Raw genomic sequence first — 18,244 nt, 5'->3', positions numbered from 1 at the left:
CTAAACCTTGTGGAAATCCTGACCAGAAGAGTTGAAGCTGTTATAGCTGCAAAGGGCGGGACAACTCCATATTACATTCATGTGCATGTAAAGGCAGATGTTCCAATACGTTTGCCAATATAGTGTATATGAGCTGGCTGGAATCTGCGGAAAACTCAGAATATTCCTTGAATTCGCTTGATCCGGTCTAATTGCTTCTTTAAATAATAATTAAATGCTACAGCTGCGTCTGTCTATATCTGTTGCATTTCCATCACATATTAGCCGTTCGAGAGACGTCCAGGTCTCTTACTGCCGCTCTGGTCAAACCACATTCCAAAATAAACCCACACAGCTTGGGTTTCGTATGCAGGTATCGGGTTCACGGTGTCAGACGGACGGTTTGTCAGGGGGAAAAACCAAACCAAATTGAACAGAGCTCGGTCACACGGAGAGACGTGTTGCGTCACATCAAACGGCTGATGCTTTTTGTATGTACTTTGTATGTTCTTCAATCCCACAAAGGGTCAGGTGTGCCTGTGGGCTCTTGTTCCGTACAGATAGCACTCCCACCAAATATTTTGTTTGAAGAACAAGATGCATTTGATTAAGCAAATGGAGTCAGGCGTGGCTCCGGTGCTCAGGTGGAACGAAAACCTGATGGAGAATGGTGGAGATGATGGAGCGAGTCATCAAACATTCAGCATCGTTACACAACGGATCATTTATAGCATGTATCTACAGGATAAATATTTAATTTCTGGACTTCCTGTTGCTCTAGCTATTTTATTAAACAACATTCTAACTTGTCTTTTTTTATCCATTTATTGTTGCTTTTGAAGTCTGAAAAATGTAAACAGTCATTCGTTCATCAGCTTCTCTACTATTCTGTCTTGAAGTTAATAAAACAATAAATCAATAAATCAATAAAAACACTATAATATAGTCAGATTACTGAGAAACAGATGACTGACACTGGAGACTTCGATAAAATGCTAAGTAAAACTTCAACACTCTGACCAAAATCGGTAATTATTATATACTATAGAAATTATAATAATAAGTGTTTATAATCAGAGCTTATGTAAAATAATGCCACACCTTCTGGACCAATCAGAAATGCCATACCTTCTGACCAATTAGAAATGCCACACCTTCTGGGCCAATCAGAAATGCCACACCTTCTGACCAATCAGAAATGCCACACCTTCTGACCAATCAGAAAATGCCACACCTTCTGACCAATCAGAAATGCCACACCTTCTGACAAATCAGAAATGCCACACCTTCTGACCAATCAGAAATGCCATACCTTCTGACCAATTAGAAATGCCACACCTTCTGGGCCAATCAGAAATGCCACACCTTCTGACCAATCAGAAATGCCACACCTTCTGGGCCAATCAGAAATGCCACACCTTCTGACCAATCAGAATGGATTATTCAGCAGGTGAAGCAGTGAGGTTTAAACGATCCTTTCGTGACTGGCTGGAACATGTATTTGGATACACCGAAATAAATAAATAAATAAATAAATAAATAAATAAATAAATAAATAAATAAATAAAAAGTGTGACACTGGTCCATGTAAAGCGAGAGGGAATGTTGGGTTCATCTGTTATTCATAATTAATGTTCGTCTTTTCATCCATCCTCCCTCTTTTCTTTATCAATAGTGTAGGTTACATCAACCCCAAATTATTCATCACACCCATCCGACAGTCTCTTTTCTGTCCAGATGACCGTGTGTGTGTGTGTGTGTGTGTGTAAGCTGAGCTATATGGACTAAATGCTTGGAAGGCTGGTATTTGGTTTCTATTAGAGAAAATACTAGATTCCTTGACCTTGTTTACATCCCTGGCTCAAAGATCATCAATGATAATATAATCCGAGATTGATAATCATCAGCTTGAATGTCATCATCTAACGGCAAACCCAACTACCAACAACACCACCAATCTGTCAACAAAAAAAACACCCGAGAAATCACCTAGCTTTTGAACGCATGCCGAAGACAACGCTGGAATCGTGGGTTGACTCTTTCCAAACAGCTTTCTCTGACTGAAAAAAAAATTCGTAAACCAACTTCGGTTGGCTTTCCACTAGCAAGTTTTGAACAGCTTCGGTTCGTTCGTATGCCGAAAATACTTTCTATTCCGACACAAATTTCTTGCAAAATTTCAATTCTTAAGGTAAAAATTCGTAAGGGAGCGTACTCTTATGCTGAGGCTCCACTGTATAATACAATGTGTTATGTTATAATGTGTTAGATAGCTACTAAATGTGACCTTGAAAGATACGTCATAAAAGTCATTCAGCATGACCCGGAAATCAGCTCCTGCGGAATACGGGCTGACATAAACACAAACATTACGCCCATTAGCATCCTCACGTCTACGGTTCCCGATCGCCGCTTAGCATATACACAGCAGTCCCAGGAGATTTGCATAATGTTGTCTTCCTATTAGATGGGAATCATAGCAGTGCTCACACTCAGATTTTAATCCTATGGATCTCACACTGATGAAATGAAGATTTCCATTCGGTTTACTCTAGCACTTTTTCGAGAAAGCGGGACAAAGGGGAACCAGGAGTCTATTCCAGGGACTCGGGGCACAAGGTAAGGGTTTTTTTTTCTCTGGATGATCCGGTGTCACCGCCAGTCCGAAGGTATGCGTCATAGGCTGATTAGCATCACTAATTTGTCTGGGTGATGTGTTGACACCCTATCCAGGATGTCCTAACACATCTCACACACCAGACAATTTAGCCTACGACGCATACCTTCGGACTGGCGATGAATCCGGATCGCCCAGAGGAAACCTCCGAAGCACTGGGAGATCATGCAAACTCCAGAAACACAGGGCGGAGGAGATGGAAATCAAACCCACAACCACACAGGCGTGAGGCAAACATGCTAACCACTAAAGCCACAACACCCCCACACATTATGAGTCCTATAACACCAAAGACAGACAAGAGGTCTTTTTCTAGAGCAATAGTGAAGCGAAAGAGCACAATGTTCTCAAAAAGCCGAGTCTGGGGTTAATCCTAACCCTAACCCAGGAAACGGATCCACGGATCGAATATCTGCACGGTTCTCTGTATCACAGAGCATTTAGACTCTTTATGAAAGATAATACTTTTTATAAAACAATGACACTGTACTTTTTTTTTATCAAATTATAGTTATATTTAACGCAGCTCGAAAAACAGCCCTTAAGTTAATTGTGAGAGAGAGAAAAACAAGCGAAAACGTCCTCGTCCATCCTGAAGCTCTGTCACTGGAGACTCCTTCCACGAATGCTAAAAAATAGCTTGTAGCAATTCGGCGGATGTTTTGTAGCCACGCCCCTTAATCATTTCTGTATTAAATAAGATCAAACTTCTCTCTCTCTCTCTCTCTCTTCTCAATGACTCAACTTTACTTTAGCTCTAAACGCTAACGACAATTTCAAGTTCAGACCTCTCGATTCAGCATCAGCGTCATTCGTGGGACAAAGTTAGCTTAAGAAGTCGCGGCTCGTCTCTCCACGAGCGCTCGGGTCCTCCTACACCAGGGCGCTTTCCTATTAAGAACCCACAATTATCCAGGAACACCCTTGAGGAACCCTTGAGGAACCGAGGAACCCCTTTAGTGTTGAATGAGGCGTGAAACTTACCAGGTCCACTCCATCACACGATTGGAAAGCACGCGTTTTTCGAACGTATCTTTGATATACGATGGGATTATTACAGATCTGGAAAGAAATATTTGTGCCATCATAAGATACATACAAAAAAATACTGATTATGAAACATAAACAATCCAGGTTCATAGGTCATTTTAATCCAGTTACAAGCTTGTATAAGGTGTCATTTGGACACTGTGTTCTTTAAACTCTGCGCACTTTATTCATTCTATAAACTAATAATATAGCCGAAATTTGTTGCTATGGTGACCAAAGGAGGAATAAATTCGATCGATAATTCCTGTCAAAAACCCTGTCAGGATTCCCTGGTTATATCCCGGGACAAACCTTGAAGGCTGCAGCTCGCCAGCGCGCGCGCGCTCCCGGTCCCTCGTAATCCTCGCGCGCGCCACATCACAGCGGCTCGTGCAAAAATCATTTTTAAAAAACGACCGTTGGAAAATAATCCCGCGCGCGCGCCACTTCACTTCACAGAAATTGTCGGTTAATAAGGACGTCACTTAGCGACAAGTAACCAGGGACTGGTCGTTACAAGGATCAATAACAACTGGATAGAAATAGATTTAGTTGGAATATTGTTGAATTTGATTCTGACGGGGGGAAAAAAGAAAGATAAATAAAATGTTGAAACGCTCACCTGCATTTCTGTGGTGAAATAATGAGAGACTCCTCAGGTGCAGCAGGATAAACAGTTCCCTCGTCGAGTGTGATACAGAGAGCCGAGTTTTCCCCCTCTCTCCCTCTCCCTCTCTCTCTCTCTCTCTCTCTCACACACACACACACACACAGTGAGAGAGAAGCGTGCGCGAGGGAGAGCTAACGCTGTCTCGTAGCTATTTTAGCTTTTTCCTCTCCTCAGACTCCATTAAACGTCTAAAAGTCTCAAAACAATTACAATCAACGTCTAAAAACGTTCCAGTGACTTCTACAAACCGGAATATGACGCACGTGCCACACGTTTACGCCAGACCTTTCTTGAAATTGCACGTGGAATTCGAGTAAGCACGTGACATCATCACGTGAACATATATGAGCTCAGACGAATAAATAAATTTTAAAAGTGCATGACCGTGGGAGAAATAAACATGGAGATAGAAGGTAGAAGAATGAACCTAAAAAAAATACAGGCACTAGATGCAAAAAGTCCTCTGTATTTAAAATATTTATACTTCACCTACGTTTGACTTCATTACATGTCAAATATTTATACTTTACTTTACTTTTCTTTAAGGACAACAAAAAAATGCAAATACAAAGGACCTCGTTTACAAAGATCGTGTGTAGAAGAATCTACACGTGAACATGCGATCGTTTGCTAACGGTTGCAAATGTTTCGAACTCACACACACGTGACAAACCCGCAACCTGTCGACGTAAAGAATCGTCCCAAGTATCATTAAATGGCGTGACACCATCAGTATGTCACTTGACAGCCATCTGTAGGGGTGTGCATTAAGGTGCTAATGAAGCATGCGCTAGCGTGAGCGCAAAAAAAAAAAACTCCCACATGTCCTCCAGCCATCGGGAAAGACGTAGCACCAATTAAAGTAGCTAATGTAGCGAATCGGATAGTAAACTACTAGCAAACGTGTTTACATTTGTCAAGGCTTGACGTGGGAGGTGGGGGGCAATTCAGCGTCAAAACCTCGAGTTGCATCGTAATTTTGTTACTGCATTATTTAACAAGTGGAAAGAGCTGTCAAAACATATCATAAACATCTCAGCTCGCGTAGCATGCAGGTCCTGCATCAAAATTACAGGGAGCTTGGGAAGAAAAAAATGAGAGGGAAAAACGAGTACACACAAGGTAGGTAGCTAGCTAGCTAACAACTGTTAGAAATTGCCCAAATTCAGGGCATCATGGTGGCTTAGTGGTTAACACTGTTGCCTCATAGCAAGAAGGTCCTGGGTTTGAACAGACAGGGGCCTTTCAGTGTGGAGTTATAAAAGAATGACCACTGCTCCAGTTTCCTCCCACAGTCCAAAAACATGTACATTAGGTTGATTGGTAATTCTAAATTGTCCATGAGTGTGTGTGGTTGTCTGTCTATATGTGTGGCCCTGTGATGGACTGGTGACCTGTCCAGGGTGTACCCCTGCCTTTCACCCAATGTGTGCTGGGATAGGCTCCAGCAGATCCCTGTGACCCTAATTAGGAATAAAGCGGGTATAGAAAATCAATGGATGGAGATCCAAATTCAACATATTATGCTGTCTCTATAACTTTCTCCATATAATTAGATAGAATCCTAGTCTTGTTTGACTGAAAATCACCAATCAGCCAGACCTACTGCTACTACACTTTATCCTAGCGTAAATACCCGCAGCGTCTCTATTTCACATTCTCACTTGTTTTCATTCACCCTGGAAAATTTTCTTTGTGTTGGATCTAGCCTCTGTTCCGAGCTTTTCAGTGTGTGACAGAAGATAATAGCTTTAGGAAGAAGAAGAAGAAGAAAAAAAACTATTACAAAGCTGAGCATGAGAAATTATCCACCATCGAACCATTCCAGCGAGTCAGGATGCTAGAAAAAAGCTCATTTCATTTAAAACAAGGTCATTCCCCGTATCAGCTGGGTTATGGCGCGTAGGTCGCTGTCGACGATTCGTTTTAAATGGATTCTTTTTAGCTTATTACCGATTAGCTATAACTCAAGAGACAGCAATGACCAGTGAATATAATGTAAATACCACAGCAGTCCACTTTTGCTTCCTGGCTCCTTAATAAAATTCTTCAGGTTTGGTTCTGGCTTATTGAAAGTTAAGAAACATTTTTAGTCCAGTGTTTTAAAATCAATCCTTATATTCCAGCACAATTATATAATATACAGTTTAATACGGGTTGCCAGAACCATGTCTTCCATGTATCCAGCCAGATTTCCAGACAGATTTAAGAAATGTATAGTTTCCGTATTAATATTAAGTTTCTTGATTGAATTATGTAGAGTTGATTCATGCCATATTTCATGAGGCAAACCTTTTTAAACAAAAACCAAGTTAAACAACATACAGGAGGTATAAAAGGAATAAAACGCCCAGGGGACGTGCTGTTCTCCTTCTTTATATACACCAATCAGTCATAACATTGTGAGCAATGAGAGGTGAAGTGAATAAGACTGATGATCTCCTCATCATGGCACCTGTTAGTGGGTGGGATATATTAGGCAGCAAGTCAACATTTTGTCCTCAAAGTTGATGTTAGAAGTAGGAAAAATGGACAAGCGTAAGGATTTGAGCGAGTTTGATGAAGGGCCAAATTTTGATTTGAAATTTTCTGCAGCTCTTGTGGGGTGTTCCTGGTCTGCAGTGGTCAGTATCTATCAAAGGTATCCTTTAAGTCCTGGAAGTATCCTTTAAGGCCCCATGGAGGCTCCAACTCACAACTTAGAGGACATCTTGGTGGCAGATACCACAGCAGACCTTCAGCAAAAGGGGGGGGCAACACAATATTACGCAGGTGGTCATAATGTTATGCCTGATCAGTGTAAATGAAGTGAAAATGTACTGAATCTCTAAATACCTCTAAACAGGGTCTCTAAATACCATCCAGAAGGTTCTCGAAGATAATCACACTCCTTAAGTTTCTTCAGCTGGAGAGGCTCTAATTTATTCCATTAATTGAATCTTGCCTGGAAAACCTCCCTTAATGGAGTGCCTTTAGTACACTAACCCAAATTATGATTCTCCAAGCGGATCCATGCAGATAAATGTACTCCGGGGTAACAGTAATGTGTGAGTGCTGCGTCGAGCGCTGTATAATCACGCTGAACATGGCAGCGCTAGTCCACGCTTGTGCTTGAGCTCGGTTTCTCCCATTGCCATCCTCACTGCCCTTTATTTCATCTCTAATGAGCAAGCCGACTCAGCCAAACTTCTAGTCTCCTAGCTCGATGCCCACCAATCACACTTTTTTCTCTGCCACTCCGGGGACCTCGCTGCCTCCGGCACTGCATGCACAAACCCTCCCAGTGAACCTCGAAAGGAAGAAAAAAACCTAGAATAAATCAATTCTAAATATAACCTGTCCCTGTCTTGCTAATCCTGTCTGTACTTGTCTTTGCTTTCACACGCGGGTTCTAAAAATGTTGCGTTTCTGTGAGGGTGAGGGTTTTTCCAGACAGGAGGTGATTAGCACCCGCATAATTAAGAAGACAACCAGGCCGATAGTCTTCTTATTAAGAGGTGTAGTAAATAAACAGGGAGTTGACAGTGTACTTGAATTCCTGAAAACTTTACAGCTACACTTATGTTGAGCTGCTAGAAGTTTGTTTTTAGCTCAGCTCTTTTTTCTGAATTAGCTAGCTACAATATAGCTCTCTAGCTAGCATCACTACGGTTGTCACTGCTAGCAGACTTGGCGCTACAGCGTCTGGATTTTTACACCATCTTAACTTAAAGCAAGCGTCACCTGCTTGCTAAGGTAACATGCTAACAATGGTCTTTTCTCTAGTCTGCTACCTAGCAACATGCCAGCTAGTTTACAGGTAGTTCATAAAATTTTAGCACATTTACATCAAGTATTTTTTTTTGCTCACCCCTTTGGGGGGAACACTTTTTTTAAACAACCTTTAATTAAATGGATAGTGGACCCTTAAAGAACCCTAAGGGTAGAGCAAACAGATGCTAATTGCTTTTTTTAAATGGCTCTGGTTTATTACACTGGGCAGTAAGCCACTAGTCTATCAGTCCATCCATCAATCCATCCACCAATCCATCCACCTGGCTGTTCCTGGTTCAATAATTGATTAAGGTGAAAGGTCCACTCACTATTAGCATGATTTTTTTTGGAGTCTTTTGGTACTATAGTCTAGCCAGTGCATAGAAATGGCCCGCGGATGTCATGGATGAAGGTTGTGCACATGGCAGCTGGACAAACCACCTGGTCAATCTCACTACAAGACAAAGTGTGTGATTGGATCAATACGAAATGGCAGAAAGCGTGTGAGCTTGTGAATTGAATTGAGCCTCAAACAAACATCACAGACTTTAGCAAATATGACAGGTCAGTCCAAAAATAAATAAATAAAAACCCTTTGGCTAAATCAATCACTTTCCTTTCTCAGTATCTACACATTGGTCATAAATATGGTTTAATAACAATTCACGAGCTTACAAGATAAGCTCACACGCTTTCTGCCATTTTGTGTCGATCCAATCACACACTTTGTCTTGTAGTGTTGTTTGACCAGGTGGATTGTCCAGCTGCCATGTTCACAACCTTCATCCATGACATCTGTGGGAAATGCATTTGCTTCAGATTGGGTATACCAGTGTTTTTTTTTAAACTGGTTTGGCGTTTCCATTGGTGAAGGGAAGATAATAGAGGCTTTTAAACATTACTATTGACCACAGCAATAGATAGCAGACGGGTCTGGGCCAGATCTGGCATTAAGCCGGCACTGCTAGTTGAGTGCTGGCATGGCAAGTGGTATGTCAAGCAGATGCGGACCAGGTCTGTCAGTGATGGCACTGTTTATATGATGGCATGCCAGATGTGGCCCAGTTATGGCTTGGTTTATGTGGCCCAGGTCTGTCCATGCCAGATGTGACCCGGTTATGGCTTGGTTTATGTGGCCCAGGTCTGTCCATGCCAGATGTGACCCGGTTAAGGTTTGATTTATGTGGCCCAGGTCTGTCCATGCCAGATGTGACCCGGTTAAGGTTTGATTTATGTGGCCCAGGTCTGTCCATGCCAGATGTGGCCCGGTTATGGTTTGGTTTATGTGGCCCAGGTATGTCCATGCCAGATGTGGCCCGGTTATGGTTGGGTTTATGTGGCCCAGGTCTGTCCATGCCAGATGTGACCCGGTTAAGGTTTGATTTATGTGGCCCAGGTCTGTCCATGCCAGATGTGGCCCGGTTATGGTTGGGTTTATGTGGCCCAGGTCTGTCCATGCCAGATGTGGCCCGGTTATGGTTGGGTTTATGTGGCCCAGGTCTGTCCATGCCAGATGTGGCCCGGTTATGGTTTGGTTTATGTGGCCCAGGTCTGTCCATGCCAGATGTGGCGCGGTTATGGTTTGGTTTATGTGGCCCAGGTCTGTCCATGCCAGATGTGGCCTGGTTATGGTTTGGTTTATGTGGCCCAGGTCTGTCCATGCCAGATGTGGCCCAGTTATGGTTGGGTTTATGTGGCCCAGGTCTGTCCATGCCAGACCTACTGCCAGCTGTCATTTAGGAGGTGAGGAGGCATTAACATGAGGTGTTTATCTGAAGCATAGGGGGAAAAAATCAGAAATGTAGAAATTTAAAACATCCATAATATTAAAGTCTTTGGCTTTAGTGTTTTCAACATCGAATGAGTGATGCTTTATAAAAGAACGTGGGGTGATTGAGCAGCTTCCTACTTCCTCTATAATATAATAACACTTGTGTACCAGATGATTCAGCATGTAGTCCAAATCTAATCCTTTTAGCGTAATGAAATAAAATCATATTATACCTTTTTTTATTTCCAGGCATAATAATATCCCTAAATTGACACAATGTGGTTAAGTGCTTTTATATTTTTCATGAACCGTATTCCTGGTTAATAATACACACATAAAAAAAAAAGCACATGAGAGCAGATGAATAGTTTCCACGGAGACCAAATATATAATTTAAAAGGCACTTAAAGCAAAATAAAGGCACTTCTTTGTCTTGTGTGAATGGAGCAAAAATGAAAACATTGGCTCTGGGAGAAACTAAGCTTGTTGAACTTGTGTGTGTGTGTTGTGTGTGTGTATGTGTTGTGTGTGTGTGTTGTGTGTGTGTGTGTTGTGTGTGTGTGTGTGTGTGTTTAGAATGATGAGGTTAAAAGATAGGATGTTCTGAAGGGTTTAAATGTAATCGTAAATCATTTTGAGGAAAAAATGAGAAGATTTTAAATACATAGATTAAAGTAATATTTTTATCAATTTGCTAAGATATATTGCTAACATCTCAATCAGACTTGGTGGAAAAATAAGGAAAAAATTGAACAATAGCTTCATCGTTCTTCTTCAGCACAATGTCTAATGTCACAACGTACCAGCGTCAGACTCTGGGAAGGGTGTGGCTTAAAAAATTCACATTATAATCATACATTAGAAGTGTTTCAAAGCATAAAATCATCTCTCAGGGTAAGAGGTAGGTCTATCTGGACTCTTCTCTGTTCTAGAACCGAGGTGTTGCAAAGAACTTCCCCTAGATGTCCGAACAGCCGATTCACTGACCGTCTTCACACGCCGGATGAGGACCAACATCTTCCTGAAACACTTCAACTAGCACTTATTAAATAAATAAACAAATAAATAAATAGAACTTGACTGGCCTGCACAGAGTCCTGACCTCAACCCCACAGAACACCTTTGGGATGAATTAGAGTGGAGACTGCGAGACAGTCCAAAACTGGGACATCTGTCTTTACATGCACATGAATGTAATATGGAGTTGTCCCGCCCTTTGCAGCTATAACAGTTTCAGCTATTCTGGTCAGGCTTTCCACAAGGTTTAGGAGTGTATTTATGGGAATTTTTGACCATTCATCTAGAAGCACATTTGTGAGGTCAGGCACTGATGTTGGACGAGAAGGTCTGGCTCACAGTCTCCGCTCTAATTCATCCCAAAGGTGTTCTATGGGGTTGAGGTCAGGACTCTGTGAAGTTCCTCTACACCAAACTCACTCATCCATGTCTTTATGGACCTTGCTTTGTGCACTGGTGTGCAGTCATGTTGGAACAGGAAGGGGTCATCCCCAAACTGTTCCCACAAAGCATGAAATTGTCCAAAATGTTTGGCATGAAGCTGAAGCATTAAGAGTTCTTTTCACTGGAACTAAGGAACCAATGGAACCAACCACTGAAATACAACACCTGAATTCAACGATTTGTGTCCCAAAACTTTTGGCAATATAATGTATGATTTCAGTGCAAATGACCTTCACTTTCTGACCATGAGTGTGACTCTGGGTTTGATGTGAAGAAAATGACTGAATCTGAAAACATGATTATGAGCAGTGAAGCGAGTCTGAATCCGTGACGCAGGAGTTCCGATTATAACGAGCGAGTGGGTAAAATCCCGAAAGCCACTCTTTAATCTTTTCGCCGAAAACATCCTCAGTGAATCACCGGATCAGGATTTGATCAAGGGATTGTAATAAGGCTAGTCCTTGGGAAAGGTGGAAGAGAGAAAATCAGAAAGCAAGAGAAAAAAAATTAAGAAAAATGTTTTTTTTTTCATTATCACACTTTAAAGTGAAGTGGATCAAGTGTTTATGTGATAAAATAAAAAATAAAAAAATTAGAAAAAATTAATTCTAAGATAAGCATTAAATTCCAGAAAGGTTTTTTTTTCTGTGCAAAAACATGAATTAATTAATTAATTAATTTAAAAAATGCTTTAAAAAAGCATGTCTAAAAATATTTTTAATATTGTTTATTTGAGAATTTACTTGTGCTATATTAGATAGTGATCTTTATTTATTTATTTATTCATTCATTCATTCATTCATTCATTCATTCATTCATTCATTATGAAGTCACACCCCTAATTCAATCCTGCGTTCATCTTTCCGTCTCTGTGAAATATCGTATGTTCTCCTCATGTCAGATGTCACTATCGGTTTATTCCTGCTTCTCTTCTTTCCTTCCTTTCTTCCAAAACAAAACCTCCAGTGTGAACGACTTCCTCGCACCCAGTGCTCCCAGAATAAAACTCTTTTCCTGAAGATGAATGAACGACTGATGAATCAAATTGAATCGAAGTCAATTGAATCATTCTAAACTGAGAGAGAGAGAGAGAGAGAAATGCTTTTATGTGCCAAACAAAGCAGCAACAGGAAAAAAAGTAATAAAGAAGTTAAGATAGCAATAAGGGATAACGCAGGGGGATGAGGGGAGTGGGAGACATTTTGTAACCCTGGAGACTGTTGCTAAGTAGCAATGCAAGGGATGCTGTAGTGGCTTAATAAAGTGAAAGGGAGGAAAAAAGAGGGAGGAGAGAGAGTGAGAGAGAGAGAGAGGGAGGGAGAGAGAGAGAGGAAGGGAGAGAGAGAGAGGGAGGGAGGGAGAGAGAGAGAGAGAGAGTGCAGGAATTCAGAGCGAAGAATATGATGAAGGTGTGCAGGGGTTGACTCCAGACAGGCTATTTATAGCACATTGTGAGCAGCGAGGCTTTCTGAGCTTTAATTCTGTCTGTGTGTGTGTGGGGGGGGTATATGTGTGTGTGTGTATATATATATATACATATACATGGTGATGAGGAGGAGGGTGAGAGAATAAAAGGAAAGAATGATAAGAATAGTAACAATGACAACAACAATAAGAAAAATGATCAAATGAGAGAGGAAGGAAAAAGGGTTTCAAAATTTAGCCTTTATTTTTAAATCGTTTAGTGACAATCTGTCGACATCATCTCATGTAAGGAAGAGCAGAAAATGTGGAAATTGATATTGAAATTGATCCCAAAATCAAAAAAATCAGAATTATTACATCATGATTAAAGAATTTTTTTTAACAAAAAGTGCCACATATATAGAATAAAAAATGTAATTATTTAAGTATTAAAAATTATTAAGTATTAATTATTATTAAGTTATTTATTCAGAATTTATTCAGCAAAATATATTAAAATATTTTATTAATTTATGGCAATTTTTGTGCCTTAAAATTTTCTGATCTCAGCTCTTGAAGAAATGATTTGAGAATATTTCCGCCCGAGTCACGAGTGGTGCATTGTAATTAAAAATAGATGATGGTGCATTGGAGAGACAGCGGCCCCTCGTCTGACTTCTGACACGCCCTTCACACCGGCAGCGGTCGCGATACAGTAGCACCGCGTCTCTGTCATGGGAAGGGTGCTTTTTATTTTCTTTCTTTCTCTCTCTTCAATTATTCAGAGATCAGCTCAAAAGGACGGAGTGGTGAGACGGAGCGGTGAAGCGTCACTCGACTGAGAAGTGCTGCTCAAAAAAAACCCAACAGGAACAGACACAGTGACATCGTCCTGGGGTTCGGTGGGATTTCTGTCCTCTCTGACAGGAGAGTCCTGGAAGTGCTATTTCCGTTCTGTTTAATGATTTGTGTCTTGATTCAGATTCGCCTGAATGGGGATTTTCTTCCTCTACAGATGTAGTTGTTGATCTCGTAATCTCTTGCGCCTAATCTCACAGGAAATTTGCACAGCGTGAGCGGATTCTGAAAGTTGCTTGACCCCTGAACCCTTTGGGATTATGACGTAATAACACGTATTACATCATCAACATACTGTAGTAAGAGCTACAGAACTCGGCTAGTATATGCCAACATAATAGGTCACGTGTTTTAGTTTCATTTTTGTGTATTTAAGAGGTACGCTATATTGCCAAAAGTTTTGGAGCACCCCTCCAAATCATTGAATCCAGGTGTTGTTTTTCAAAGGTTTGGGCTCGGCCCCTTAGTTTCAGTGAAAGGAACTCTTAATGCTTCAACTTCATACCAAGACAGTTTTGGACTGGCTCGCAGTCTCAGGTCTAATTCATCTCAGTGATGTTCTCTCGGGTTGAGGTCATTTCCTCCACACCAAACTCACTCATCCATGTCTCTATGGACCTTGCTTTGTGCACTGGTGTGCAGTCATGTTGGAACAGGAAGGGGTCATCCCCAAAGTTATGGACTCCTTCCATAAACCTATCAACAAAAACAATATATTTATTTATTGATGTTTAACTGATCTAAGATCCCTGTGGATTATCTGTTGCTATAGCAACAGTGGCACTAATTCAGATATTTGAAGACTATCAAGTTTGGTCGTCACAAAAAAAATGTCCTGGACTTTAAAGATTTAAAGTTCCCCCCACACACACACAGCTCGTGCTGGTGCTCAGCTTTTATCCGAGGGTTCACACGAGGCTTTGACCTACATAACCCACTGCAGAAATAATTCTGGATCTATTTTTAGCAGCCATGAATATCTCAGAATCAGTCGGCTGATTTTTCACTGTTCCGTGGCCGGTGTGTGAGATGTGTGTGACCTGTCACAACCGAGCTCGTCATGATCTTCTCATTGCACTCGTTTCAGTGCCTGGGGGTGGGCTTTTTACTCGGCTTTGCAGTCGTTAACCCTTTAGACTCACCACACATTATAGAGACTTTACCATTGTATTGACTTATAACGGTGCTTAAAAAAAAGATCAATAAGAGGTCATGTTGTTTAACCCTTCAGAAGATGTAATTATTCATCTCAGGTTGGATTTTCTGCTGAAATGAGATGTCATTTTTATCATTTTCATTATAAATTCTACATTTATTTGGTGACCTGGCACCTGTTAGTGGGTGGGATATATTAGGCAGCAAGTGAACATTTTGTCCTCAGAGTTGATGTTAGAAGCAGGAAAAATGGACAAGCGTACGGATTTGAGCGAGTTTGATGAAGGGACAAATTGTGATGGCGACTAGACAACTGGATCAGAGCATCTCCAAAACTGCAGCACTTGTGGGGTGTTCCCAGTGTGTAGTGGTCAGTATCTATCAAAAGTGGTCCAAGGAAGGAACAGTGGTGAACCGGTGACAGGGTCATGGGCGGTCAAGGCTCAATGATGCACGTGGGGAGTGAAGGCTGGCCCGTGTGATCCGATCCAACAGACGAGCTACTGTTGCTCAAATTGATGATGAAGTTAATGCTGGTTCTGATAGAGAGGGGTCAGTGAATGATGGGTCAGGACTGTTTTATCAGCAAAAGGTGGACACAATATTAGGCAGGCGGCCATAATGTTATGCCTGGTTGGCATATTCCATGGATGGAATATTCTCCATCATTTATCTGTCTATGATTTAGGTAAAAGTGTCGAATGAGAGAATTTTCCCTTCTTCCTTTAATCTTCAAAAAACTTCAGATGATGCTACTTCCTGTTTTTGTATCCTAGGGATACTTTAAATATTTAATCAGGGCAGTTGTGTTCAGGTTACAGGGTCGAACAGGGCAGTAAAACGTACAGAAATAAAAACGGACAATTTTATTAAAGGCTATTTCTGTAAGTGAAAACGGAAGACTCTTGAAAAAGGTTTTCAAGAACGGGATAATAAATGGATTCAAACAACTGCAATGGTTTATCCATTTTTATTCATTTACTCAATGTCGTAGGACAGGGATGTCCGATCTTATCCTCAAAGGGCCGGTGTGTGGACAGGTTTTCATTCTAATCCAGCAGAAGCTACACCTGAGTCTTCTGAAAGCCAAGATCAGTTGATTAAACAGGTATAGCTCTTGTTTGATTGGAATGGAAACCTGCCCACACACCGGCCCTTTGCGGATAAGATCAGACATCCCTGTTGTAGGATTTACTCCAAACGCTTCTGTTGGAAAAAGTGTTGGTTTCAAGGTTCTGGGAGTTTTATTAAGGATTTGACCAGATGGCCATTGACCTGTTTTTGTCACTCAAATGTCACTTTGGACACCTCCAGATGCTCTGGTTGGAGTCTCGTGGCTTGGTGGTGCTCACTGCCACTAGTGATAGATCTGGATGGACAACCCTTGACCCAGGAGACTGCCATGGATAGAATCAATTGGAATCTATCACAGCGTCTTTGGAATCTCTCATGGAATCTAGTCAGCTTTCGGCAGGAAAGAATTAGTGCTTTTAATCCATCTGAAGAACTGTGAAGCATGGTGGTGGGAGCATCATGCTGCGGGAGAGGGGTTTTTTTCTGGAAAAGAGACTGGTGCTTGTGAGAAAATGGTTAGATGGCATCATGACGATGGAGGACTCTCTGAAGTAACACCTCAACACCTCAAGTAAAGGTGTAGGAGTGGTCACAAAGCCCTGATCTGAATCCTGAGTTCATGAAAGTATACAATGATCTTGGAAACTATGCTGACCTATTAGTTCCTCAAGTTGCACAATTCCACGTGATTATAAACAGCTGAAGAAAGGACAATATCTACATTTACATTATTTACTGTCCAGTGTCACCCAAATGAGGATGAGGTTCCCTTCTGAACCTGGTTCCTCTCTAGGTTTCTTCCTCAGATCATCTCAGGTTGATTTTTCTCACCACCGTTGCCTCAGGTTTCTCATTTAGGATGAATATTAGAAATGAATAACTTAACTGAATATGTTTGTTCTCATTTTTATTTTTATTGCACCGCAAAACAAAAAAATATATCATTACAGATCACGCGAGCACGAGGAACAGCTCTTCGATCCGGTCTATTTATGGAGGAAAGAGGTAAGATGAGCCATCGGGTAAAATGAGCAACTCCGAAGTATCAAATACACAAAACAAATTACATGACACCATTTTCTGGAAAAGAGTACGTGAAACCTCCACTTTCTGAACGAACTCCATTGAGTTATGCCGATTTCGAAAAGGATTTCTCACAGTGCATTACGGTTTAATAACATTCCAGTGTAATGGCTGCTCTCGTAAGCAAGGATGTGTGGCGAGGAGATGAAATAAATCAGAGACGTTTTCCTCGGGCTGTCTGTTCCGTGACGCAAAATTAGCCCCATTAGCTGCTCCATTAGCTGGCGATGTACAAATTACAGTGCTGAAATTATTTTGGCTACATCATGTGTTATTTCTGTGGTACAAAATTAAAAAAACACATTGGCTTGATATACACTATATTGCCAAAAGTATTCGCTCACCCATCCAAATAATCAGAATCAGGTGTTCCAATCACTTCCATGGCCACAGGTGTATAAAATCAAGCACCTAGGCATGCAGACTGTTTTTACAAACATTTGTGAAAGAATGGGTCGCTCTCAGGAGCTCAGTGAATTTCAGCGTGGAACTGTGATAGGATGCCACCTGTGCAACAAATCCAGTCGTGAAATTTCCTCACTCCTAAATATTCCACAGTCAACTGTCAGCTGTATTATAAGAACGTGGAAGTGTTTGGGAACGACAGCAACTCAGCCACGAAGTGGTAGGCCACGTAAACTGACGGAGCGGGGTCAGCGGATGCTGAGGCGCATAGTGCGAAGAGGTCACCAACTTTCTGCAGAGTCAATCGCTACAGACCTCCAAACTTCATGTGGCCTTCAGATTAGCTCAAGAACAGTGCGCAGAGAGCTTCATGGAATGGGTTTCCATGGCCGAGCAGCTGCATCCAAGCCATACATCACCAAGTGCAATGCAAAGCGTCGGATGCAGTGGTGTAAAGCACGCCGCCACTGGACTCTAGAGCAGTGGAGACGCGTTCTCTGGAGTGACGAATCGCGCTTCTCCATCTGGCAATCTGATGGACGAGTCTGGGTTTGGCGGTTGCCAGGAGAACGGTACTTGTCTGACTGCATTGTGCCAAGTGTAAAGTTTGGTGGAGGGGGGATTATGGTGTGGGGTTGTTTTTCAGGAGCTGGGCTTGGCCCCTTAGTTCCAGTGAAAGGAACTCTGAATGCTTCAGCATACCAAGACATTTTGGACAATTCCATGCTCCCAACTTTGTGGGAACAGTTTGGAGCTGGCCCCTTCCTCTTCCAACATGACTGTGCACCAGTGACCAAAGCAAGGTCCATAAAGACATGGATGACAGAGTCTGGTGTGGATGAACTTGACTGGCCTGCACAGAGTCCTGACCTCAACCCGATAGAACACCTTTGGGATGAATTAGAGCGGAGACTGAGAGCCAGGC

At 41.7% G+C, this 18,244-nt stretch overlaps 1 protein-coding gene across 5 annotated transcripts in view; it reads right to left on the bottom strand.

Moving 5' to 3' along the window:
• Nucleotides 1-4,640, bottom strand: part of kcnip3a (Kv channel interacting protein 3a, calsenilin) — a 66,230-nt gene extending 61,590 nt beyond the window's left edge. For 2 of the 5 annotated variants that reach the window (XM_058390732.1, XM_058390733.1), the window contains exons 1-2: nt 4,308-4,634; nt 3,641-3,718 (exon numbers count right to left, since the gene is read on the bottom strand). In XM_058390732.1, coding sequence (XP_058246715.1) covers nt 3,641-3,718; nt 4,308-4,313 — 84 coding nt within the window. In that variant the 5' untranslated portion in view covers nt 4,314-4,634. Of the gene's footprint in view, nt 1-3,640; nt 3,719-4,307 lie in introns of all 5 variants that reach the window. The other 3 variants (XM_058390727.1, XM_058390729.1, XM_058390730.1) reach the window with 3 other exon arrangements.
• Nucleotides 4,641-18,244: the final 13,604 nt, after the last annotated feature.

Source organism: Hemibagrus wyckioides, linkage group LG05, assembly GCF_019097595.1.
Source record: "Hemibagrus wyckioides isolate EC202008001 linkage group LG05, SWU_Hwy_1.0, whole genome shotgun sequence".
Taxonomy (NCBI): domain Eukaryota; kingdom Metazoa; phylum Chordata; class Actinopteri; order Siluriformes; family Bagridae; genus Hemibagrus; species Hemibagrus wyckioides.
The sequence above is the reverse complement of the archived record's forward strand: the minus strand, read 5'-3'. Positions and strand labels throughout refer to the sequence as shown.